The following is a 25,474-nucleotide window of genomic DNA, read 5'->3' on the forward strand; positions in this document are numbered from 1 at the left end:
GGAAGAGGGGTCTTGAGTATTTTCAAGGTGGTGCCATTCTGCTACATGTGGGAAAGATTTTTGTCTAGTTGGGGAATTTAGGATCTTTTGTTAATTAATACAGCAGTTTGTAATGAATGACCAAGTCTCATGATAATTCGTGAGACAAGCCCAAATTGCTATCTGGGATCTTATATTTTTTAAGAAATGAATGTGCTATTCTAATTTAATTCACACTTAAATGTGCGTTTTGCACGTAACTTGTGAAAAAAAAAGTTCATTTACATTTTTTCCGAATCACACGGAACTGGATTTCCAGTAGGAATGTCCTAGTTGGCGCTCAGCTGGCTACCTGGATGGAAATCATGGCCGCCGGGCTGGCTGCTTGACTGGTTTTGGACCATTAGCCCATGTGCAACTGACTTTCTCGGCTGGATTCTGTGGAACAGCCAATCAGAGCGAAGTTTGGCCATGTGAAGATAATCTGTGAGTTTGCCAAAGGAAAGTTTTTGTCTTTGGTTTCCGAGTGTTGGTTGTGCATTCGTGTTCAGTTCATTAACATTTAGGTATTTATGCAAAGCGATGAGATTTGTAACGTGACAAATATGATTCGCTGATAGTGAACATTCTTGTTAGTACAAGTGTATTAAATGTTTGACATATTTAGTTGAACAAAATATTTTTTTATGAATGAATCCTGCGAATCTCATGTATGAATATGCATACCCGAGTTCATTAAAAAGCTTGTTCAGTACGCATTGATTGCCATATTGTCTTTCGAGCCAATTTCTAGTGCATACTTTTGTTTTTCAATTTTTAATAACAGCAGTACTTCTCCTACAACGTTCTTCAAATCTCTCGTCCATCTTTTTAGATTGTTTGGTCTGCGCAATGTCTTATGGGAACAAAAGTATACTGACAAGTACGTTAACGTGTGACGTATGGGTAGCTAGTCGAGCGCCAACTAGGGCATTCCTACTGGAAATCCAGTCCCGTGCGATTCAGCCTTTACAGAATATTAGGAAAGGTGAGTAGCGGATTGAGAGACTGTTGAGATGCCTATTCTTCCTATCCTCTTCTGCCATCCTCACTGTTGACGGTTACCAGAAGAAATACTCGCTACAGCGATAGGAAAGTAGTATTCTTGTATTGTTTGTTAGAAGTAAGAATAATTACACCACGTGTCACGTTCCCTGGACAGTAAATATCCTTTGTTACCACAGACTCTTATACCGGGTCTCTACACATCTCAAGACTGTGAAAGGAAACTCGAACATACAGTATTTTTTATACTGGTTAGTTTATTGTAGGGAATCCGCTTTACATCTTCTTGATAGAGGCGAGAGAGTAAGAACTAAGGGGAAGTTGCATTGCGGCGGGTGTGACATTCATTTTAAAATTATTTTCTAGGCGCCTTCAAATATGCAAATTTATCAATCCATGTAATTTCATTTTCCTTGATGAAAGTTATTTAATTTCAGAATATTCCTCCCCCCATCTCAATTTTCAGCTACAGAAAATACATTTTTTGTACTTGTGACGGGTGTCTGAAACTTGAATTAAGGACCTTCTTCAGTCATTCAGAAAACTCGGTGAAATTTTACTCGACATTTACATGCTTTTATTTTCTGAAAATATTACTGTGTACTTTTTTTGTAAACATTTTTGTCTGTGACGGTTGTGACATCATTCAGATGCAAAGGCTGTGTAAATTATCATAAATAGATTCTTCAAACTAGGGTGTGTTATGGTATAATACTATATCATAATAAACTAAATTAAGTGGAAACACCACGCATAAAATCTCACTTCTACTAAACACGCTTCCAAAAGTTAAGCACGTGATGGTAAAATCAACAAAAATGTAAACGTAAAGCTTTGATTAACACAAAATTGCACATGAAGGTAGCAGATGTGTTTATGCATTAAAGGCAACAAGAATTGTGTACAAGGATGAAAAAAATATTTACCTTTCGTAATTATATAATGACGTCACATTTTGGTTATTAACATAATGATGTTTAAAGGCAAACAAACCAAACAAAACTTACAGTAATATGATATGTGATCAAATGAAAACTTACATTAATATGGTATGTGACCACCCCGGACCTTCACACAATCTTTACAACGATTTTCCATGCTTTCAATGAGGTGATAACCATCGCAGATGTGCGAGCAATGGGCATTCCTCCATTAGGGCAATTTCCAACTCTCTGAGACTGGCTGGAGAAGGTAAACGTGCAGAGACAGCACGCCCGGGGCATCCCAAAGGTTCTCAATGGGATTAAGGTTTGGGCAGGGGTGACCACAGGCGGGTTTCGGGATTCTTTTTTTTGGGGGGGGACAAAATTTTATATCAATTCTATACTATATCTTCACACAAAAATGGGGGGGGATCGTATCGTTTGATTGACTTGTTATTGATTTTTAGTTTTGGCTATTACGTTTAGTTTTTCTACCTACCTGTGGGTGATCGCTGCGATAGGGTTGAAATGAAACACCACCTCTTATGCCTTTAGAATCGGTTTAGATGGAGGGGGAGCATGGTATTCCCATTAATACAAAGTTAGTCGAGCTGACAAACTGTACAGAGTTAGGTTGACTAACAATGGCAGTGAGCCTAAAGTATCTAAGTAAACATATATTGCTTAAATATGTCTGTATTACACAGTGACGCAACCACAGGAGGGAAGAGTGTCATTGCCCCCCCCCCAACCTTCGACGGAAGTCAATTCTAGGGTAGCAAGGGGGGACAAACATTGACTGCCAAAGGCACCTGCAGGGGGGCACAGAAGCGTGCGGTAAATAGAGGCGTTTTTTAAAACACTTTTGATATCTTAAGTTCGTGTTTTTCAATGCCTTTATACACATTAGAATGGGATTTATTTACTATAAGATATTTACATTTCAGAATTTTCATTTCCCTTATGTTCTGTTCTTCTGGCTTGAAACATAAACCAGCTACACTCTTGACGACGCTGAGCGATGCGGCACGATTGACCGCGTTAGAAGAGGGCTGCTCGCCTTTCTCCCCGCTTTTCGAGTGACTTATGCAGTTCTTGCATGGTCACTGTCCGTCCCCGTCCACGAAGAAAAAAGGCGAGGGCAAGCAACACCAAGACCGCATCTGTCTTTGGCAAGGGTGTTGGAAAGAATTCATCCACAAGTGTTGCTAACTTCCAGAATTTTCTGTGCATCTGTAGCACCACTTAATGCGGTACCATTTTCATGTTTGAAGCTGTATAGTAATCAACAAATTACATTATTAAGTTAGCCAGTGATCACCAGAACCTATATGATTTTATAAGATGTGAAATCACAGCCGGTACTTGAATATATTCGTCGTGTGGTCAGTTACTCGGAAATATGGAGGGTATGTAACACTGCGAAAAGGAAGGTTAATTTAGAAGCGTGGGTGCTGCGAATGCTTGTTGTTTTTTACTGTGATACTGTGCTGTGTTTTTCTGCTTTTGTGTCGTGTTTTTTTTTTTTACCTGGTGTAAAAGTATGGTTCTACGTTGGGTGACATACCAGACGAGCCATCGATTTGCAGTGGTGCAGGTAAGGACTTGATTAGGGACCTTCTTTCAAAACCATTCAGTTCGAGAACATATGGTGAAAAGTTGAGGCTTGTGAACCATGAGCGACCGTGTCCTGAACTGTGCATAACCAAACCAATTAAGAAAGATGGGAAAGTTTTAATTAGGCAGTTTAAAACATCTCAGTACAACAATATTATGTGGTTATGTGCACAGCAATGATCTTAATAAATTATTTTGTTGGCCATGTGTTTTGTTCAATACAAATTTAGGACCATGGAACTATACAGGCTACAGTGACTTGAGCAATTTTTATAATGCAGTACAAAGACATGAACGTTCCCAAAATCACATCTGCGCTTGCATCCAACTGAAGACATTCGGAAAGTCCAGAATTGATATACAATTAGATCTGCAAAAGAAAGCTGCAGTTTTAAAACACAATGAAACTGTGAAGAAAAACAGAGAAATTTTGAAAAGATTTATAGACGTAACATGTTTCCTTGGTAAACAGGAACTTGCATTTAGAGGTCGTTACGAAACAATAGAGGAAATTACGTAGAATTAAGCAAATTGATAAGTAAATATGATCCTGTTCTTTGCAATCATTTGGAAACTGCAACAGTGTTTACTGGGCTCTCAAACAGAATTCAAAACGATCTTATTGAAAGCATCAATTCTTCACTAATGAAAGAAATTAAAACAGAAATCTCAGCAAGCACATTTGTTTCCATACTGCTTGATGAAGCGTCAGATGTCAGTAAGAAGTGACAACTTTCAACAGTTTTACGATACGTAAGATCAGATGGTTTGGTTTGCGAGAGATTTATTTGCTTTGATGACGTCAGTAAAGACAGAACAGCAACAGCATTAAGCCAACACGTTTTCAAAGTAATTGAAGAATTTAATTTAGGCATATGATGGTGCAGCAGTAATGGCAAGTGAACTGAATGGTTTACAATCAGAAGTACGTGAAAAGTATCCAGAAGCTATGTTTGTTCAAATTTGGCACTGCTTTCAATCGAAAGCACGTTATTAAGCGAGCTGTGCAATAGGGGCGAAGATTTTTATGGAGACGTGATAGATGAATTCACCAAGAAGAACAGACGGCAGGAATTCCAACTTAAGTAAGGTAATATTTTTTTCAATTTATAATTAGATTGTTTAACATTTTTTCTGTACTTTTCATTTAAATTCTACGATTCGATTGAGCGAATGATAATTACATAAACACTCTTTCGTCCTGTTAGTCATGATTCATAATTCTAGCTAAGTCAGAAACCGAAACCCGTCCGTTTATTTAAACTCGAAACTTTATGCTAATAGGATGTTTATTATTTTCAGGGTTAAAAAAGAACGTAATTTAATTTACAGTTGCCCTCAAATATCAGGTAAATCGTTATTTTCTTCATGGTTGGAATTTACATCGAGTTTATATCGAGAGGCTGTTTTTCTTTTTTAAAAACCGTGCGGTGAAGATTTTATTTTACGGTATATATGCACTTCACACACTCAAGCCCGATACGTCACCATTATGCACATTATTGTAAATGGGTGTGTGTGTGTAAGCCTATATTGTATTTGAAATTGTTATAATTAACCGAAACGAAAAATTAACCCATCGCTTGCCTATGACGGAAACTCACGGCACGCCCCTGGGCACAGAGGAGCAATTACCCCTTCGATTTCAAATTTTATGCAAATAAGAATACATTTTCTAAAATTGTCTTGCTTGCTTCGCTCGTATTATCTGCTTTTCTCGTTTTCGTCAAGTTCAGAGCTGTAGGTAGCTAGGTAGCTGGAGTCTGCCATAGGCGCCGAATGATCTAAGAAAAAGTTGTAAAAGAGAGAATGACATGGCGTCCAGTAAAATTATTTGCGCCCTATTAAATCAATATTGTTTTCAATTGCAAAAATTGGATCTAAAAATGTTCTTGTTCGCTTCGCTCGCATTCTACTTGTTTTCTGTAATGTCATATCGTATTTAACCTAATATGTGTTGTATGTTTGTATCGAATATGCTTTGAATACGTACACAATTTAGTGTTAGCTTGTTACATACGTATTTTCTATTTTATGTCGCTCAATGTTGCATATGTGTAAAACATATGTTGTGCATGAAAGTTACACATGTATCTTCGGAATGCATTTATCATTCATTTTCTGCCATTCAAAAATACATTATTAGCTAATGTGAAATTGACGGTGTTGAAAAAATATTTCAAATCGTTTGTTCCAAACAAATGCTTTAGCACAGACTTCTACTCCCTTTTTGCGTAATTTATGAGGATAATAAAGTCTTTGATACTACCAGTAGTAGTAGTAGTAGTAGTAGTAATAATAATAATAATAATAAAGCTATTATTAATGTTATTATTATTATTGGTACGTTTATCCTGGTACCAGGCGCGGCTCGTGCATTATTTTCCTGGGGGTTCACCGAAGTCATATGACACATATTCAGTTTCCGCAAATACTTTCTTCGCGAAACAAACGGATCGGGGGTGGGGCTTAAAAGATTGGTACATATTTTTTTTTTCAAAGAATGAGGTTTCATAGCAAAGTTTCATAATAATTATCATAAATTACTGTGACTGAAATGAAATTATATGTGGATAATAAATAGTTTTACGTTGACATTAATCTTCCAGGCGGGTGTGACCCCTTTTTCCATTCGGAAGTGCATGCCTGCAATTATAAAACGAGTAATCACAATGGTCCTACAATTATTAAAGGGAAATGGCAACCAATGGCATGTGCGTACCAGAAACCTGAGACCCTATCATTGAAACGCTACAGCTTTTTTTTTTCCTTCTTTTTTCAAATTTGGAGTTGGTCGACCAGCACACGCATTATCTCTTATTTTCTTTCAACATACGAGAAAGTTTGTTTCCGTTAATTGTATGCATTTTAACGGCCATTTCTTACCTGCGCAGACAGCAACACCTACACTGCATCAAATGGCGTAATATACAGTAGTCCATCCTTTGGAGCATCAATACTTTGCAACAACTATCCAAGCACTTCGAAAACTTACAAACTTGAAATATTGACACCGACAAGGTTTGTCACGTCTTCCTTTCTTGTCTAAGATCGCGCCATTCTTTTACTTTCACATATCCGAAGTGTTTCCATCTTTAAGGAAAAAGTCTGAATGCATGCACGAGTTATTTTAGTAATGTATTTCTTTTATTTTAATTCATCGTGTCTAATTCCAGCTTTCATTCATTTCTACTCATCCTTCTCTCCCACAATTTTGCATTTATGCCAAGACGTTCGGCACAAAAATTATTCAACAGAGAAGATAGAGTATGTAACGAATGCGCTTCAAACTTAAACTTCACAGGGCAACACTGGAAAGGAGTAACCAGCTGGGTCTCGCTCGCAGCGAGGACGGTGCCTTCTGGCTTCTGCTGCGGCTTCTGAGAGGGCACGAACTGCGCATGACCGTTGGTTGGAGATCGAGGTTCCTCAGTATCCTCTTCCATGTATTTTGCTCATATAGCTACCCCGAGCTTCTGCCTGCCGCCCGAACCTTTACTATGGCTGGAGCTCTCCTGCGGGGGTTCGGCTGAGGGCCGCGGTTTCTCTTTCTCAGCAAAAAAATTTGCCGTGTTACGGACACAAATACATGACTTCTTGTGTAGAAATTTTAGTGAAAAACTGTCAAAAGGTAAAGACATTGTTTATTATCCATTCTCGAGGTAAATGCCGTATATTATAAGTGGGGGTTCACTGATCCTGTGCGCGATAGGGCCAACCGCGCCTGCCTGGTACTTGCCCCCTTCCCCAGACAAAAATTCGTGGTTGCGCCTGTGGTATTATACGTATTTTTCCGCAAATTTTGTCTGACAAAAATAATTTCAGTACTTAAGTCGTCATAAACCGGGGGGGGGGGTTCTACCTTTTTGGGGGGAGTGCGTCATGAGCCTTGGGGGGTATGGGTACCCCTGGGTTGGGGGAATACGCCGACCACTCCATACGAGAAATGCCCTCACTTTTCAGGTACTCGCCCGACCCTGTGGCCGAGTGGTTAGCACATCGCGCTGCGACGCCAAGGGTCCCGGGTTCGAATCCCGGTCGGGCTTGGTTGTTTGTGAATGTCCATTCATCAATTTCATCCTTTCATCACTCATCCCCATCTTCGCAAATTAGCCAAGAGGCACAAAACGCGAAGTAAAATAAACTCAATCAATCAATCAATTTTCAGGTACTCGTCAACTATGTTGGGTCGATGGGGACGGGCATTATCGTCCATAAGGAGGAAATCAGGACCAACTGCTGCAGCGTAGAGTCTCACAATGGGGTCTAGGACTTCATCCCGATATCGCGCAGCCGTCACAGAACCGCCTTTAAAGATGTGCAGCTCGGTGTGATATCCAATTGAAATTCCAGCCCACACCATGACGCTGCCACCTCTGAATGTGTGATGTTCGATGATGTTCTTGGCCTGATTGCATGTGCCTCGTTCTCTCCAGACCCTTACACGCTTATCACCTGATTCCAGGGCAAATCTGGACTCGTCCGTGAACAGGACGTTGCACCAATCTGAGACAGTCCAATTGACATGTTGCCGACACCACTTTAATCTTGCCCCTCTGGCTTGGACGGTTAGTGCAACACAAACACGTGGTACTCGGGCGTACAATCCCTTCATGTGAAGCCTTCGACGCACAGTACTGGCAGATGTTGTCTTGCCAAGTGCCGCTGCAACCATGGATGTAACAGTTGTGGAGGTCGCTCGTCGATTTCTCTTGGCTACTATAGCAATATATCGATCATCAGAGGGCGCGGTAACCCTTGGACGACCGGGCACAGGTCTCCGGACAACTGTTTGACTTGTTTGAAATTGTTTCCATAATCGAGAAATTACCGAATGATCAACGCCAAAGAAAATCATCTTTGATTGACTGTCCTGCTTCAATGCGGCCGACAGCACGCCAGCGCTCGCTATCTGTTATTCGTCTTCTTTCAGCCATTGAAATAATAATACAAAAGATATAAACACTTCGTATCAGCTTTTAAATGCACCTCAAACCCTTCAGAATGCTGGCGTCTTCAACGAAAGTGTGATGATTCTTGCACGAAATCCTCGCTTTTATGCTATTTGAAGAGCACAGATTAAGCACCTAGCTACAGATGATTCACTCTCTACTTACAAAAAGGAAGCTACACATAGAAACTGACATCTACATCCGCAGCGATTTTCAGCCACTCAAATTCAAATACGCCTTCGAAAATTTGCATTGCGTGCTTAACTTTTGGAAGGCAGTGTATAAAAAGTAATAGGTTTGAAACAATATACTATTTAAAAGTCATGAAACTTATATTTATATTGATAATTCCACATTCTGCATAATAATAATAATAATAATAATCCGTGGCTGGACAGCCCTGGAAGGACCTTGGCCTATCTCCTGACTGCCAGTCTCCATCCCACAATCCTACCTAGAGGTGTGGAGTTCTTCAACCGGTAACAGGGTGACGTGGGGTCAGCACGTCGTACCCTCAGCCGTTTCCCAGACCGGATTACGCTACTCACTGGTAGCTCCCTAATTTCCTCACGATGGTGGGTTGCCACTAGTCCTGTACACAGACCGAGAACCCAGAGACTGAACCCAGGCGGACTCGAACCTATGCCGTCCCGCAGTCGGAGTCCAAAGCACAGCGCCTTAGACCGCACGGCCACTTTTAGGGCAACTAAATGGTATTATGAGGAGGACAAATTCTCTATATAGCTTTAGGGCCTCCACGATGGCGCAGCGGTAGCGTCGTCGCCTTATAATCAAGGAGTCTCGCGTTCGATACCCGGTGGAGCCACATAGTGGTTTGGATCCAACTTTAAACTGTAGGTCCAGTCCCGATTAGCCTTTCTGTGCATAAAGTGCACTTAAAACACCAACTCAATCAATCAATCTACATAGCTTTCCTTTTAATTTCACACATAATAAGCGATACTTTCAATAAAATTAATTAACCTTGTTTGTGCACTTTCACATGGAGCTTTAGCACTAATACAGAAACGCTAGTTCTTCATAATCAGTTCCTCTCGAATATAGTTCCAGCCGAAACAATTCTTACACAGATAAAATAACATGATGAGCTAAGCAACCCTGGATTCTATGTATTCAAATAGCCTACATTATGCCCTTATTCGTGACCCGGGATTCCATGAGCCTACTGGGATTCCAGAGAGTCAGAAGGAAATAAAGGAACTCAGTAGGTCCAAATTTAGTGGTTCTTATACCTGAGCTATTCTCCTACCCCTTTGATTCCAAATTTATGACATTATATTTATTAACATACAGACATTTTTAAATTGTACGTTCATTGAACTGCACAAAAATTTTAAAGTTGATATTGTGTACCTTTCTTCCTTAAAACTTTATTTGCAAAAGAGAGAATTATTTTCTAACTGTGCATTTATTAATGGATGACATAAAGGTTGGTAGATATAGAACAATCGAACGCCACTATCTTGTTACATGAAAATTCCCATTATAATAAAATATCAAAACATATTTTTTTATGTCTGCAATTTGGTTTAAATGTACAGTCACCGGCAATAGAAATGGGACATCTAGATCATGAAATACTTATTGTCTAAGTTTACGCCGGCGGTAGAAGTTGGCACTGAAAATTTGCTATTGAAATCCACTTATCGCCGTAGTGTTAGGCAACACACAAAACATCTCGCAGGGAAACGAGTATTTCAGGATCTAAGTGTTATATTATTATTGCAGGTGACTGTACAAGGGCATAAGAATATGCATGTTACACCAATTTTCTTCCTGGGGAGGAAGTCCTATTTTCCTCTTACATGTGTACATAAAATAGCAATTTTTCCTTCAAACTGTTCTTTTGGGGTCATGCGTATTTTGGTTAGGGATGGTCAAATGCGGATTTTTTACGACAGTGATGCAAATATGGTTCCACGTTTTAAGTGAATAGATAATAACTATTTCCATGGTTGTTATCATGTACAGTTTCCGTTCCAAATTCATGACCAATCATTTATAATTAGGGCTAGGAAGTTGATGAAAAATTATATTTTTTTCTGGGCTTTACTAATTTTACCCCTTTTCCCACTCGAGTTCAATGCAAGGAGACCTCCGCAAATATCGAATGAAAAGTTTTCACCATGTGCAATTCTCCATTAAATGTTTTCGCTGAGTCGTACTACCTTCGTTTTCTTTGTTACAAACAAGTATTGTTTGCACATTACATGTAGGAGGAGAGTTGCATCTACATTTCACATTTGTCAGCTCCTTCTACTTACTTTCAGGAGCGAAAGCTCGAAGGGTAGTGTTTACCGTTCAGGACTGTCAATCTGATGGTCGTAGGTTCAAACCCTTCCGGTGGCAGAAAATTTTCGTAAGTTTTAGACCTATCCCATTGTGTTCATTGTCCACGCCATTTGAAACGGAATGATTCAGTTTGGAATTAACGATGGGGCGAGGGGAAATATTAAATTACAAAATCTATATTTCAACGAACCGAGAAGTGGACAAAAATTGGATAATTCTTATAAATGTTAAAATTACATTCATGTTTTTAGTGGTATAATCGCAGGTAAAATCAAAGATCTTACATGGAAGATTTTATCTTGCTTCTGAACTAAGCCAAAAGGCATTTCGCACCGATCTAATACATTCTCCAATACATTTCAAAATGTTATTGAATGTTTCATGTCGATAATTTGACCAATGCATCAATTCTTGACGCTGAGACGATATTTTCTGCAACTACCTCTTCTCTTCAGTCCCTTCTGTTCTTCTCTTCTCCTTCTGCTTCTTCTCTCCCCTCCTTCTGCTCTGCTTTTATCTCATATCGCCTTCCCTACTATACTCGCATCTTACCTCCACTCCTCGTATCTCCTTTCCTGTCTTAGATTTCAGACTCCACTGCACTCTTCTCCTCTTCTTTTCGTTCTTCTCTTTTTCTCTCCTTTACTCTCATCTCGTTTTCCTTCTCTTTTCTCTTCTTTGCTCCATTTTCCTCATCTCTCCTAGAATCTTCTTCCATTCTCGTCACGACATCTCCTCTCCTCGTCTATTCTCTCTTTCTTCTCTCCTCTACTTTTCCTCTTCTCCTTTCGCTTTCTCTTTCTCCTCTCCTTTGTCACCTTTCGTTTTCTATCACCTCTTTTCCTTTCTGTAGACTCATCAGCAATGAAATACTAGAAAACCTATTTTTTTCTTTGAGAAAGAATTTTGTCACTTTGCGATATAATAGTGATATTTTTAATAATTTTATACAATAATACTTGTTTTTATTTCTTTCGTGTATTTTATAAATATCTATTGTGCATGTGGCAACCCTGAAATTGAGCCTAACTGTACACGCAACCAACCAATGCTTTGTGTAAATTGGGTTGCCTAGTTTAAAATGTCGTTGTCCTAAAACCTTTGAGAGACACTGTACAATTTCGTCCGGTGGGGCGGCAGATTCCCTCCGGGGATGCTCCGCACCCCCGGTAAGGTGCCTGAAAGAAACACTGCTAACAACAGGCTTTAATTTTAAAAGCAAAAATTATTTTCAGGTGATTTCTTGAAATTTTAGGTGATTTTTTAATAATTTTAAGGTCACTTTAAAGGTCATTCTTAAAGATTTTTTTAGGTCATCAACTTTCGAGCCCTATTTATAATATATATTGAAGTAACAGAGTAAGATTCATATTTTATATCCAAGGGCGTCCGCAGAATTTTTTTCTCAGGGTTGCAGAGTCACATAAACTTTTATTTTATTATTATTAGTATTATTAATATTACTATACTGCTGGACAAAAAAACCGGACACCTTAATATTTGACATCTGAATTGCAGTTACTTATGAATTACACTCTCAGTTAAGTATTGAAAATTATTTATTTCTCTTTCGCTGGCATTTTAAAGTATATATCATAGAATAATTATATCAGCTTTAACATGCACAATAATTTCTGCAATATTTAGTTAGCCTTCGAATCAGAATTTATGCGTTATCACAAAAAAATGCAAGTGTCCGGTTTTTATTGTCCAGCAGTATATTATTACTGCTATTATTGTTTTTTATTTTTGTTGTTATTATTACATTATACTGCTTATATATTTTTTAAATTTCATACATTTATAATTTCCATATTCTGTATATCTATATACAATTTGTTTAACTGTACACATAACATTAATTCATGTAGGACAAAAAGCTCAGTGTAAAATAGACTAACCTTAAATGTAACCCATTTCAAATAATAATAACAGTTGCTGTAACTTACGGCCTGTAAGTCACAGAAAACAATACTTTTTGTTATAAAATATCTACAATTTCACCATTCGAATTACATTAACTCTTTCAAGAAATCTCAGGGGTGGCAAGTGCCCCATCTGGCCCTCCCCTGCGGGCGCCCATGTTTATATCCCACTTTGCATACACAAAATGAAGAGAATTAAACTATGATTAAATAAAAAAACACTTATTACATTGCTTGTATTTTTAATAAAAAATTAATTGCAAAAAGGAAAATTATTTCAGTACCATTTCACATGCTTCTTCCGTTCCTCATTTAGCCCCAGTAACCTCCTCCCCAGCCGCCGTGATGATGATGGTGATGACGATGGCCTCCGCCCCATCCGCCATAGCCTCCGCCCCATCCACCATAGCCTCCTCCCCACCCACCATAGCCGCCTCCCCATCCGCCCCATCCTCCATAGCCTCCGTGTCTGTGCTCTTGGGGCTCCAGTATTTCCTCCGATTCAGAGTCCACAGCGGCGACAACAGGTTGAACAGGCTGGACATATTCAACTACTTCTTCCTGGGCGAAGGTCGTGCATACTAGCGCCACTAGGCCAACCACAGCTACCACCTGGAAATAAGCATTTACAGCATCTTGTTAAATCCTCTTAAATAATCCAACGGTACAACCCTCTGCCCACAAAAATATGTTGCTACCATTGCGTGACGTCAACTCCGAATTACTTACAACGTGTATGATGATTTCCATGGTGATATGGGGAATTTATGTAGATTGGGATTCCTCCAAAATCTATTAGTTTATTTAGTCCTTTGCTTACTCTAAATTTTACATTTGAAGCGCTCGGGTAAAAAGCATGGTAAGTGACATTTTGGTTATTTCTGAGTTCATTAAAAAAAATGTTATTAGAAGCTATACTTTAGATAAATTGTTTTCGTGTTGTGTTTACCAATTTCAGAAGGCTTCACTGAAAGGGAGGTTATCTAAGTGTCCCCCTCCGATTTCCATGAAACTTGGCAGGTGTATAGAGGGGCCCAAAGGAAGAAATACGTGTTTTTTCGTTTCTGCTAAAAAACGGTTTTAGGGGGCAAAACCTCCCCTCTAATGTCAAGATGAGGACAAATTGAAGTGGGGATCTGACCCCTGTATCCCCCTCCAATTTCCATGAAACCTGGAAGGTGTATAGAGGGGCCCAAAGGAAGAAATACGTATTTTTTGTTTCGGCTAAAGAAACGGTTTTAGGGGGCAAAATCCTCCCTCAAATGTCAAAATGAAGTGGAGATCTGACCCCTGCGTCCCCCTCCGATTTCCACAAAACTTGGCAGGTGTATAGAGGGGCCCAAAGGAAGAAATACCTGTTGTTGTTTTTTTGTTTCGGCTAAAAAACTGTTTTAGGGGGCAAAACCTCCCCTCTAATGTCAAGATGAGGACAAATTGAAGTGGGGATCTGACCCCTGTGTCCCTTCCGATTTCCATGAAACTTGGAAGGTGTATAGAAGGGCCCAAAGGAGGAATACGTATTTTTTGTTTCGGCTAAAAAACTGTTTTAGGGGGCAAAAACCTCCCCTCAAATGTCAAGATGAGGACAAATTGAAGTGGGGATCTGACCCCTATGTCCCCCTCCGATTTCCATAAAACGTGGCAGACGTAGGGCCCAAAGGAAGAAATGCGTGTTTTTTGCCACGTTTCATGGAAATCGGAGGGGGACACTTAGATAACCTCCCTTGTGAGTCCAATGCAAATTGTATGACATGGCAATTTTACTCGAAAATTGAGGGATGGCACATTTTACTTTGTAACTCAAAAATGACCAATATGCCACTTACCCTGTTCTACACCCGAGCCCTTCGTTTGTTTAGGTATTGAGGAACCCTTTCTTATAATTCTCGGTCATATGGCTGCTCTCACTATCCACAAATTGCCAATAACAATTTATTAAATTAACACATAAGGGATTACATTGCATAACGAATGGTTTATAAGGAACAGGTTTTCCATGAAATTGTGTGTTGTAAAATAGTTAATTGTTGCTTGCCAATTTCAGTGAAGTTCAATTTTACTGTTAAATACGTCATTGTTCCTTAAAATAAAAGTGAAGAAAAAACAAAATTTCCCGATTTTGTGTTTAAAATTAAATTCCTCTAACGGAATCGGACCATAGCATGATTTCACTGTCACTCTCTACAGTAGATCCTGCTTCAAGCAGTCGAGATAGATCGTGTTACAACTTTGAGATATTTTAGTAAAGTAGCGACGGGAAACATATAAAGACATTGCACACTGGATCAGATTGGTGAAATAAAGGATGAGCCACGCATTTCAGGGACGGTTCAGGCCGGAAGTCGTACGAGTTACGGACCCGTGGCCCTAGAGTTACCACACATTGCAGCGAAAACATTGGCGTTTGATTCTTTGTTTGTGAACACGTGAACATGGATAGGGCAGAGTCACCGAGAATGGAGAACTCCAATTGAATCGGCAGGTTTAAGAAGGGAATAAATCCAAAAAGTAAATTTGTGGGAAATAAAAAACAACTAGGAACTGCTTTTTATATATTTCTTCACTCTCATGTGTAGAGCGATGCTTTCCGATGATGTCGAGTACAAAAGGTCATCTTGCCATTTTTTGGTCTTCATTCGCTTCTTAAACCTGCCGATTCAATTTTACCCATCCTAATCCCTTCTGGACTTGTTTTCATTGGGATTTATCAAATCCAAAATTCACGAACGTAAAGCAAAGATGTAATGGAGTTGCATAACGGTACCAGGGCAATAGCCACCACTGAACTGGAGGTAAAACAATATCGGACAGTGCGTTCGTTTTGGCTGTGGGCCGAGATAGCGCGTGACATGGTGTGACATGGCGCAGATGCTGGCATTTTCGTCCCGTAACGGCTCACTTATTTACGCACATTCCTTAGCATGTATACAATTATATTTATATTGCATAACGAGTACCAACCTATGTTACAAGAGTTGTTCAAAGTTGTTCACGCGTTATCTCGGCCCAGAGCCAAAACAAACGCACTCTACACACAGAAAACTAAATGCATCATATCGATTGATGCACCAGAATGCATCGACTGATGTACTAAAGTGTGTTTTATGGCTTCTTCAAAGAATCAGATTCACATTTGATGCATTTGGGTGCATTTTTCTATGTTGTGAAAGAAACACCAAGTTGATTCAAGTGAGGATTTATTTCAGTCCAGATGCACTTCAATGTACCAGTTGATGTTCATTGATGCACCATCCTGCATCATTTTGGATGATGCACTCAAACGTTTGGTCTGAGCTACAGAGTTTATGTAGCTCAGACGAAACGATTAAGTGCATCATCAAAGAAGATGCAGGAAGGTGCATCAAAACTGAAAGGAATCCTCACTTGAATCAAATGATGCACTTTGGTGTTTCTTTCACGACATACAAAAATGCACCCAAATGTATCAAATGTGAATCTGATTCTTTGAAGAAGCCATAAAACACACTTTAGTGCATCAATCTATGCTTTCTGGTGCATCAATCGATATGATGCATTTAGTTCTCTGAGTGTAGTTCTTAAGGTTATGCAAGCTAACACACACCTTTGTATCTTAAATTTAATTAAGAGCAAATGTGTATTGCACTTCCGTAACCACAATATAAGAAATAGACCACAAACACTGCCTTTAGGCACTGTACTTTGAAAACAATCCATGCAGAGCTGAAACGAGTTAGGCAACACGTATAGCACCACGATGGATAGTATTTCAGGATCTAGCAGGATCTCTGATTTTTCACGCAAGCATATCAGTAATAATGGTATCAATGCCTTCAGAACCCCTTCGATAGTTCCGGAAAGTCACATTGCAAATGACCCCAGAAATTCAGAGAGAACTTTTTCCTGACAATAAAATGTAGATTTCACTATTATAAAGTTATGATAATTTTTCATGTTGTTTTATGTTAATCTCTCTTCCCTCCGGAATCCACAGACCATGGGCTAAGAACCTCTGCCTTTCACGTAGTTAGAAAAATTCAATATAAAATGCAAGGACGTAGTAAGAAGTCTAAGGTGATTTATTGTATATTTTGTATCACTTTACATATGTACCTCACATCGTGTAACAAAGAGGGATCTTTGCTACAAGGTGAAATATTTTTAAAACTATATAGTATATTTTGTTTATATATTTTATATAATAGTGGTTCTATCTCTAATGCCATACTCAGGATTCTAGATACGAATAGACGTTTATTTTCTTTTCAGGGAGGGCACATATACACTGGTGTGCACTGATTTGTAATCTTAAGGGTGGGCAGATTGCTGACTCTAGCTTCGACCCGGTCTATCTCTTGTAGAATCAAGTCCGTAGCAAAAGGGAGCAGGAAGCATCTGCCACCCCTCTGAAAAATATACAACACATTCCTATTGATCACTCTAGTAGGGACTTACTATTTATAAGGATGTGCGTGATCCCGTAAGGTCGTACCACGATTGGGGAAAAAAATCCACATCCAGGTCCACAGTTTAGGAAATAACTTCTCTGTTTTAGAAATTTCGAACATTTGCAATATTCTGAATGATCGTGTTAAGTCTGTTGGTAATACGGAATAAGTTATTGCATGGTAGCCCATCCACACACACTCTCAGATTTCCTGTACGAGCCGTTGTTGTATGTAACTAATGCTTCACTATACTTTGTAATGCTATCATCTCTGAAAATAATTATCATTAATGGTGATTTGAGTCTTATTTCGTTTAAGTGTGTGTGTGCGATATAATTCAAGAACACCGATACCATGTCTTGTCCCCTCTCTAGGATTAACTTTGTTCCCCCTAATATAATCCCTGGCTACGGGCATGCGTTCAATCCTACAGATTTAGACACAAAACACCAACATGTATGTTGAGTCGAGTATTATCTCCTCCAAAAATTGAATTTTAATTACAAATAAACAGAGTACTTATACACACTTAAATCTAGCAACGTGAGATATCCCTCCACCTCAACGCAAAAAGTTTAGTTCGCACAATGCTCACAAACAACCAATGGCCAACAGGGATCTCGGATTTGAATCCAGACCTGGACACGGTTGTTCTTTGTGAGTTCATCAATTTTACCACACTCATCACTCATCTTCATTTTCGCAATTAGCGAAAAGGGGCAGAAAAGCGAAGCAAATTAAACCAAGTTAATGTAACAATCAGATAACTAATGGCTATCCATATTGACAACTTACAATAAGAGCCTTCATCCTGGATGCGTCGTGTACAGATGACTGATGGAGAAATAATTTTTCTTGACGAAACTTTGCTCTCATTTATATATTACCTCTGGCTGGAGCTCTTCTTTGCTCTTGACAAAGGGAGGGAAAAGCCAAGGTCAAAAAGGAAAATTATCGTCCGGCCATGAATAAGGAAACGCATTATTTCGTAATGCCCAATACTGCAACCCAAGGTAAAGACCCCAAGAAACAAGATCTGTTGCACAGAAAAATGCAAGGAAGGCGGGGAAGAAGGGAGGAAGAAGCAAACATAAGCTCAACACGAATTTCATCTCCAAAGGTAAAGAAACTTAGCCAAATGGTTTTCCCCCCGTTTGCGAAGAAGCTCTTGTTTACAAAATGGAGATGAGCAAGCATAATTTTACGACCTCTCGTGGTTACAACTGAACACCACGCTGCGTAGAGCTTCTCTTTAAGACCCTCTCGACTGTGGAATTTCCAACCGATTGTGGACATGCATCGCGTAAAAGGAATATAAACTGCTTCTGACCTTTTCTATCGTGTTGATAAAGCACCTGGTGCCGTCAAAATTGTTACATGATGCTTAAAGTACAATGGGCCTTTTTAGTACATTGAGTATTTTCAAACTGATGTCATCTTGCCGCATGCGAGAAAGATTTTTTTTTGTCTAATGTTAAACGCACGGCCATGAAAATAGGAGCCTGACGCTGGTGCCACATATGGGTAAAGCGAAGCGAGAGCGGGACAAAAGTCGCTGGTTCCCGCGCACTGTGTGGCAACGTCAACCGGGCTGCGTTGCCTACGCGTAGTTCGAGCGTCAGACAGACTTCTTTCCGGGGCACTTTTGTGCCTTTCGAGCAAATACTGTCAATTTGTATCACATGGATTACAAAGACCAGGTCTACAACGAGATCTTTCATTCTCTTAAACCTCCAAACACACGGGGTTGTGCTCAGACGTGGCAACAGCGCGAACTTCTGCCACCCGCCTAATTTCATGGACGTGCGTTTAGTGGTGATTCATGTCAATTAACATGCAGCTCTAGCAGTTTGAAATGGTCGAATCCTCCAATAATTCTTCAGAAAGTACCAAGTACTCTCTGGAATGTTAACTCTTAGGTATTAGTGTGTGTGTGTTGACGGATTGGTCATTTCGGGGTACTGCGTTTCTACACCAGCGAACCAAATCGGCTCTGGGAAATTTTCCTTGGGCCTTCGGGGGGGGGGGGGGAATCCAAAATCCAGCGGAATAATGCCCTGGTGTACGTAATTTTGAGTTCAGTCTGAAACGTTCCCCAAGTAGTGTAGAATTTTCACCCCCTCAAAAAAAGATAGCAAAAAGGTTTAATTCGCACACTTGACAGAAAGTGGTTCAAGTTTATTCTCACGCTGGGACTAACTCATTGCCCGTAATATTATCCAGTCCACAAAATGGTAGATGTTTCTTAATGGTTGATGTCAGACATCAACGTCAGACTATTGCAGCAAATTGCATTCGGAATGAAGAGTTAAAATTTCAGACAGCAAATACTTGAAAGCAGGATCCAGGAGTAGCTAGCCAGCCACTCATGTTGGTTTCAAGGTCACCTCAGGAGCCATTGAACGTTCAATCTTCTGCCCAGACGAAGCAAAATTGCAACTGTTGCGATTTTTAGACTTTTTTTATGTTTCAGACAGCATTAAATGTCTCATTAACTTCTCTCACGACGAAAAAAAAGGTTCGTTTATGTGTGTGGTCTCTTCGAAGAGAAATGACACATTCTATTACAAATGAACATGCAAAGAAAAAAGCTTCCTAATATTTTCAACAAAGTGCGTCACAGTAAGAGAAGTTAATGGTTGATGCAATCACGGATCGTATTTAGCGGGAGTGGGTTTCACTTGATTTGATTTTTGTTATTTAGCTTACCTTTTCCGCCACTTGGCTAATCGCGACGATGAGGATGAGTGATGACATGATGAAATTGATGAAGAGACAGTCACAATAATACTCAGGCCGGGATTAGAACCAGAGACCCATGGCGTTCTGTACTAACCATTCCGTCACGAAAGCCGGCGGGGATTGTAAGTGAAGCCCTTAACAGACTCTGGGTATGTAGACAGTGGCGCGTCCAGGATTTTGAAAAGGGGCAGGGGCTTACGTATACTTTTTTCAGTAGTCAGCCCTCATTTTGTCATCTTTTCCTGCCTTCGACGTTCTTTTTTTTTACAAATACTGGGCCAAAATGGATGCCACCCACCCCCTACTTCCTCCTGGGCTTGCCAGTGGTAATATACACTGATTATGGGCCTCCCCGATGACCTATAATGGTAACTCTGTCGTCTCTTGCAATCAAAGGGTTCCAGGTTCGATTCCCTGTTGTGGAGACACTTGCGCAGTGATTTCGATCTCACTTTAAACTGCAGATCTAGACCTGAATAGCTGATCTGAGTATAAAGTGGGCTTAACTCTAGCATACTCGAGGGGGGCTGTCAGGCCCACCACATCTATTTTTTCAATATTCCAACTGTGAAAATTTAAATGGAAAATTGAAAATAAATTACATTGTTCCCTAGGGTGTTCTGAATGTTCTGTATTAGTTTTGTTCATAAAAAATATAAATGTAGTGTAAATAGGAAGCAAAATGCACTTGGAGTGCGTATCAGGCGCCATGTTATTCGAGATACTTATGCTAGTGCGAGTGTACAATTGCTTAGTAATGATGATATTTTTTGTAATTATTATAATTAATAAACAACTGCCCCTCTTTAAACAAAGAAGCAGTAATACAAAATTATTATCTACGTGTTTTGTGAGGGGCCTCCCCCATGGCGCAGTTGTAGCGTCATTGCCTTGTAATCAAGGGGTCCCGGGTTCGATACCCGGTGGAGGCACAAGTGGTTCGGATCCCACTTTAAACTGTAGGTCCAGTCCAGATTAGCCATACTGTGCATAAAGTGGACTTAAAACAGCAACTCAAAAATCAAACGTGTTTTGTGAGTTTTAGCGAATGGTAAAATATGGGTGTGGCACTCATGCAATAATTGGTTATTATTATTTTTTATTAATGATGGTAATTTTTGTATTCATTATAATTACTAAATAAATAAACATCTATAAACAAGAAAGCAAGAAGCAATTCAATAACAAAGTGGTTTATTGAATTTTAGTGTGGGCCTGTAAGGCCTCAGGTAAGTAAGTTTCTCGTACGCACTGGTAAGCTATAGTGTTGCCCACGAGACGAGACGAGACTTTGGTCTGTCCCGTCCCGTCTCGTAAAAATGCTGTCTCGTCTCGTGTCTCGTCTCGAAAATATTCGTTTGTCCCGTCTCGAAGGGTTCTGTCTCGTCTCGTCTCGTCTCGTTTTGTCTCGTCTCGTCTCGTAAAAGTGATCCGGGATATCATGCCAACAAAAGTCAAAAGTAGCAGAAGCACAATATTTTTCCGGAAAGTGGGATAAAGCTCCAAATATTTTACTCATTGCGTGGAGAGAATAAATAAGGTTCGTTAATCACGAGGACATTAATATTAAAAATGCAGTTTGTTGGTTACTGATTGCTAGGTATCTTATGAAATCTACCTTGTGTTTTTTCTCGCTTCCATTCAACTGTCTACGCATCGTACATAAGTGAGTGCTCTTTTTCATTACTGCTATACCTTTTCGAAGTCTTCAAGTGTTTTCCACTAGACCTTCTTTCTTTCTGAATGTCGAACTTCCGTGCACTATGAAAATGTACATTTTTTCTTTAAATTCTAAGTTTGGTGCTGGGGAGCTACAAAAAAGTTTTTAAATGTGTATTACGAACACAAAAGACTATTTAAAATTTCAATACTTAGTATATTAAAAATAGAAAGCATTTATTGTTTTTAATATTGTTAAACATCTTCTACGACATAAGTTTCATAAAGTGTTTCTTTGTGATATTGTGCTGTTTGTTATGCTCAGCTTATAACGCACATACTTCTTTGTTTTCCCTTTAGCCTCTAAGTCCGGTACCACCACCGCTTGATCTAATTTATCCTTCGGCAGGCACGCATCTAGAAATATATGTCGGGGGAAGGTGTCCGAGCCAAGTGTTTCAGAAAAAATGATGATAATAACATTAACGACAACAATTAAGCAAATGTTTAAATTACTACATTAATATAATTCATAGGTCTTTTCACTTGAATATGTAAATTAATCAATTCTATTATTGTTATTACATGCAATGTTACAAAGATGGTACAAGGATAGTAATATAACAGCACGAATATTAGCTAATATCTAGCTTACGTGTAGTTAAGATCGCCAAAATCTGCATAAAAACAGCTGTCCTGGCTAGGAAATTAATGTCATAAAAGGTGATGAATTGAATATTTGCTGAATAACAAAAAAGGATGTTAAATCCAGTTTACGAAAAAAAGTTCCTAATTAATATTTCTGTACATAAATATTCATTGATACTGTCATACAAAGCCGTATGATCTCAATAGAATCCTTGTTTTCTAGTAAGTTCGGCAGAAATAAGTAACGCTCGATTATGATAAACAAATATATTTTTTGGTTTAGCTAGAGCAAGGCCCCAGGAGGATGCAAGAAGCCGTTCCTGCAAAAGTGTATGTTTTAAGAAGCGAAGAAACGTAACAAAACCACCACGTATGGAAGGCAAACCTACATTTAGTTTATATCGCATATTTACAGAGCCGTGCCTCCTGAAGTTATAAAAATCCCAACTTGATTGATTCTTTTAGACATGCTATTGTTGAAAAAAATATCTTTAGATGCACCAAAAGTGCATCATTATCAGATTATGCATATAACGTGTTATTGGAATCAACATATTTGTGTAAATTGGGTGCCTCCCCGATGGCGTAGTAATAACGTCGAAGTCTTGTAATGAACGGTCCTCGCGTTCGATACCCAATGGTGTCACAAAGTGGATCGGATCGCACTTTAAACTGTAGGTCGGTTCGCGATTTAGCCTATTTGTGAATCAAGTGGACTTAAAAAAAAAATTAAAAAATTATCAACCTTAAGAATATTAGAATGCACTTATTCACCCGCAGGTAAGTCAAATTTCACGTATCCCTCTTCTTCCTCGTTCATAGACTTCCTGCAATACCTTGTGAATGTGTGTTATATCCCACCAGGTGCGAGAAATGTGCAGAGTTATTCTTTCCCTGTACTGCGTTATTTCTTTTCATAAGAGTAAGGCTAAATTCTCGTTTTATCTGAACTTTTAAAAAATGTGCAAAATACGTCTCTATCTTTAAACAACCACCCTTTCTCATGTATGTGTAAAATAATCCCACTCTGTCTCAGAAAACCTCTTCCTACGATCAAATGGCGGAAACAACTCTCAAGTCTCAACAATTATAAATTTATGCTTAAATTTCCTATCATTTATACAAACAGTAGCACATATCACGTCCTTTGTTGCAACACTGTCAACAGCTAATGTTACTTTCCTCGTCCTAATCAATTTACTTCCAACCAGTGACGGCGCCAGGAAAATGTGACTGGGGGAGGGGGGCGGAAGGCTGGCAACAAAATATTGTAAGGGGGCAGTCACATTAAAACGCCCGAAAACACTACACATATATACATTAATAATAATACTTATTATTAATGTAATTATTAGTATATTCATGTATGGTGTTTTGTGTTTGTCTTTTATTTAGAGTGGACGTTTACTGCCTAAATTTACTTCTTGATTACGAGTTTATCTCCACATGATTCGTTTTAATAAAGACATTAATTCTTTTTTATTGATAAGTTGCGTTGTCTCTAGTGGCCTATTTCAGTATTGGAAGACATTCATAATTTTATAATTTATCGTCTTTCTTGAGATGAAACTACTGATATAAATATTTAAGTTATAAGATAATAATATAAATGACGAAAAAATGCTTCGAAGAGTTTAATTTTCTTGGAAAATAAACGTTACGCTGGAAGAAATTAATCTTCTTAAGTATTAGAAACAATGTGAGGCACTTAGTGAAGTGCAATTCTCCCGTAGGAGAATTCTGCTCTATGTGCTTTGGAGAACACATTGCCCACCCTTGGTACGTCCAGGACTTGACATTTCTTCTCAATGGCAAGAACAGCCAAATGAGGCAGTTTGCATCCAGCATCCTGTTTCGAGCAAGCCTTTTCAAAGATTTTAAGGACAACCATCTTCGTAACGCTGAAGAGTTTTGGGCAAAATTTGTGTTTCACCTTTCAGGGAAATGTTATCACAGGATAAAAAATCAGACAAAGGTTTCAGTTATCTCATAATTCAAGAAATATTCTGACCCTGGCATTACTTACTCATACTCTACCCTTCCAACTTATGTCTGTGCTATCCAATTACAGGCACTTATGGAGTTCGTGGGAAGAAGTTCTTCGATTTTGATATGTACGAGAAAGAGCGAACCTGCATCTAATGATTGAAGAGTGGCAAATCCTAATAAGCGTTCTTTTACCTGCCCGCGATATGTTTTGAATCGAATTTTAAGTGTAATTTGCATTTTAAGGTTCACGTTCAATACATTTCCAAATAATATCCCCTCATTAACTTCAAGAGTATCGAAGAAATCCCCTTTGTTAAGGTTTCCTCAGACTCATCATCTCGAAATTCAAGTCCCTGAATAGTAAGAAACCGCGATGAATCCACAACAACTGACATGTAGTGTTGGGTTTTCTTCGATCACCTTTGGTCCTGGGTTCGATACCCAGTGGAGGCACTTTAAACTATAAGTCCAGTCCCGATTAGCCTTACTGTGCATAAAGTGGACTTAAAACATTAAATCAACTAACCAACCAAATTTTGAATCAACTTTGAATGTCTTTTAATAATTAGCGTTGTCACTAACGACCACGATTAGAATAATTTGCCCGTACTACAGATGATGTCTTGTGGTCCTGAAAATATTCGTGATGTTTTAAAACCATCCACATTCAACACTTTTCCCAGTTCTTAAGACTGGCTAAAACTTAGGTTAATCTCGGCTATTACAGGACATAAATGAATGAGAAATAACCTATGCCCAGGTCGGCGCTCGAATCTTGAAAGAAAATCACACACACATAGCTATATACGTAAATACTAAAACAAATCAATATTTGTTAATCAAGTTGGTATTATAAGCAGGAAAGTGATATCATGCAGAATACACCACTTTGAAAAGGTGAAAATCGTCATACTCTTATAAATGAACTCTCTTATTATTCGATATTTCATTAACTTCAGTTGGGGGGCCGGGGGGCGAAGTGTCTGACATGGGACGTCCCCCCGCCCCCCTCTGGCGTCGTTACTGCTTCCAACCCTCTAATAACTTCGCTGCTGATAGCCTCACCTTCGAAATGGAAGCTTGTGTGTCGGCGAATAATACAAAGAACTTGTGTTCACTGTTCCTCTTTCATTCAAAGTCTGCCGTTTTCCTTTTAAGTTTTTCCTGCAAAACGTCGTCAGCAAGCACACCAAATTGCAGAATTTTTATTGCCCCTCCCTTGCATCAACCTTCATTCCTACTTCAGGCCTGGATTT

The 25,474-nt window shown here is 39.1% G+C and overlaps 1 protein-coding gene across 1 annotated transcript; it reads right to left on the minus strand.

Moving 5' to 3' along the window:
• Positions 1-12,939: 12,939 nt before the first annotated feature.
• LOC146001173 (uncharacterized) lies at positions 12,940-18,074 on the minus strand. Its single transcript, XM_083138464.1, has 2 exons — positions 17,976-18,074; positions 12,940-13,365 (listed from the first exon to the last, which is right to left on the minus strand). Exons 1-2 carry the CDS (start codon positions 18,054-18,056, stop codon positions 13,066-13,068), a joined length of 381 nt encoding a protein of 126 aa, XP_082994590.1. The 5' UTR covers positions 18,057-18,074; the 3' UTR covers positions 12,940-13,065.
• Positions 18,075-25,474: the final 7,400 nt, after the last annotated feature.

This window comes from Lepisma saccharinum, chromosome 17 (genome assembly GCF_977018435.1).
Source record: "Lepisma saccharinum chromosome 17, izLepSacc3.1, whole genome shotgun sequence".
NCBI lineage: Eukaryota > Metazoa > Arthropoda > Insecta > Zygentoma > Lepismatidae > Lepisma > Lepisma saccharinum.

What these genes read in the sequence shown, in the direction of transcription:
- LOC146001173 (XM_083138464.1), bottom strand. Translation starts at nt 18,056, where the DNA reads ATGAGAGCAAAGTTTCGTCAAGAAAAATTATTTCTCCATCAGTCATCT. An exon ending in CCAGGATGAAGGCTCTTATT is followed by an intron (nt 13,366 to 17,975) that starts GTAAGTTGTCAA and finishes GCTTATTTCCAG; the next exon opens with GTGGTAGCTGTGGTTGGCCT.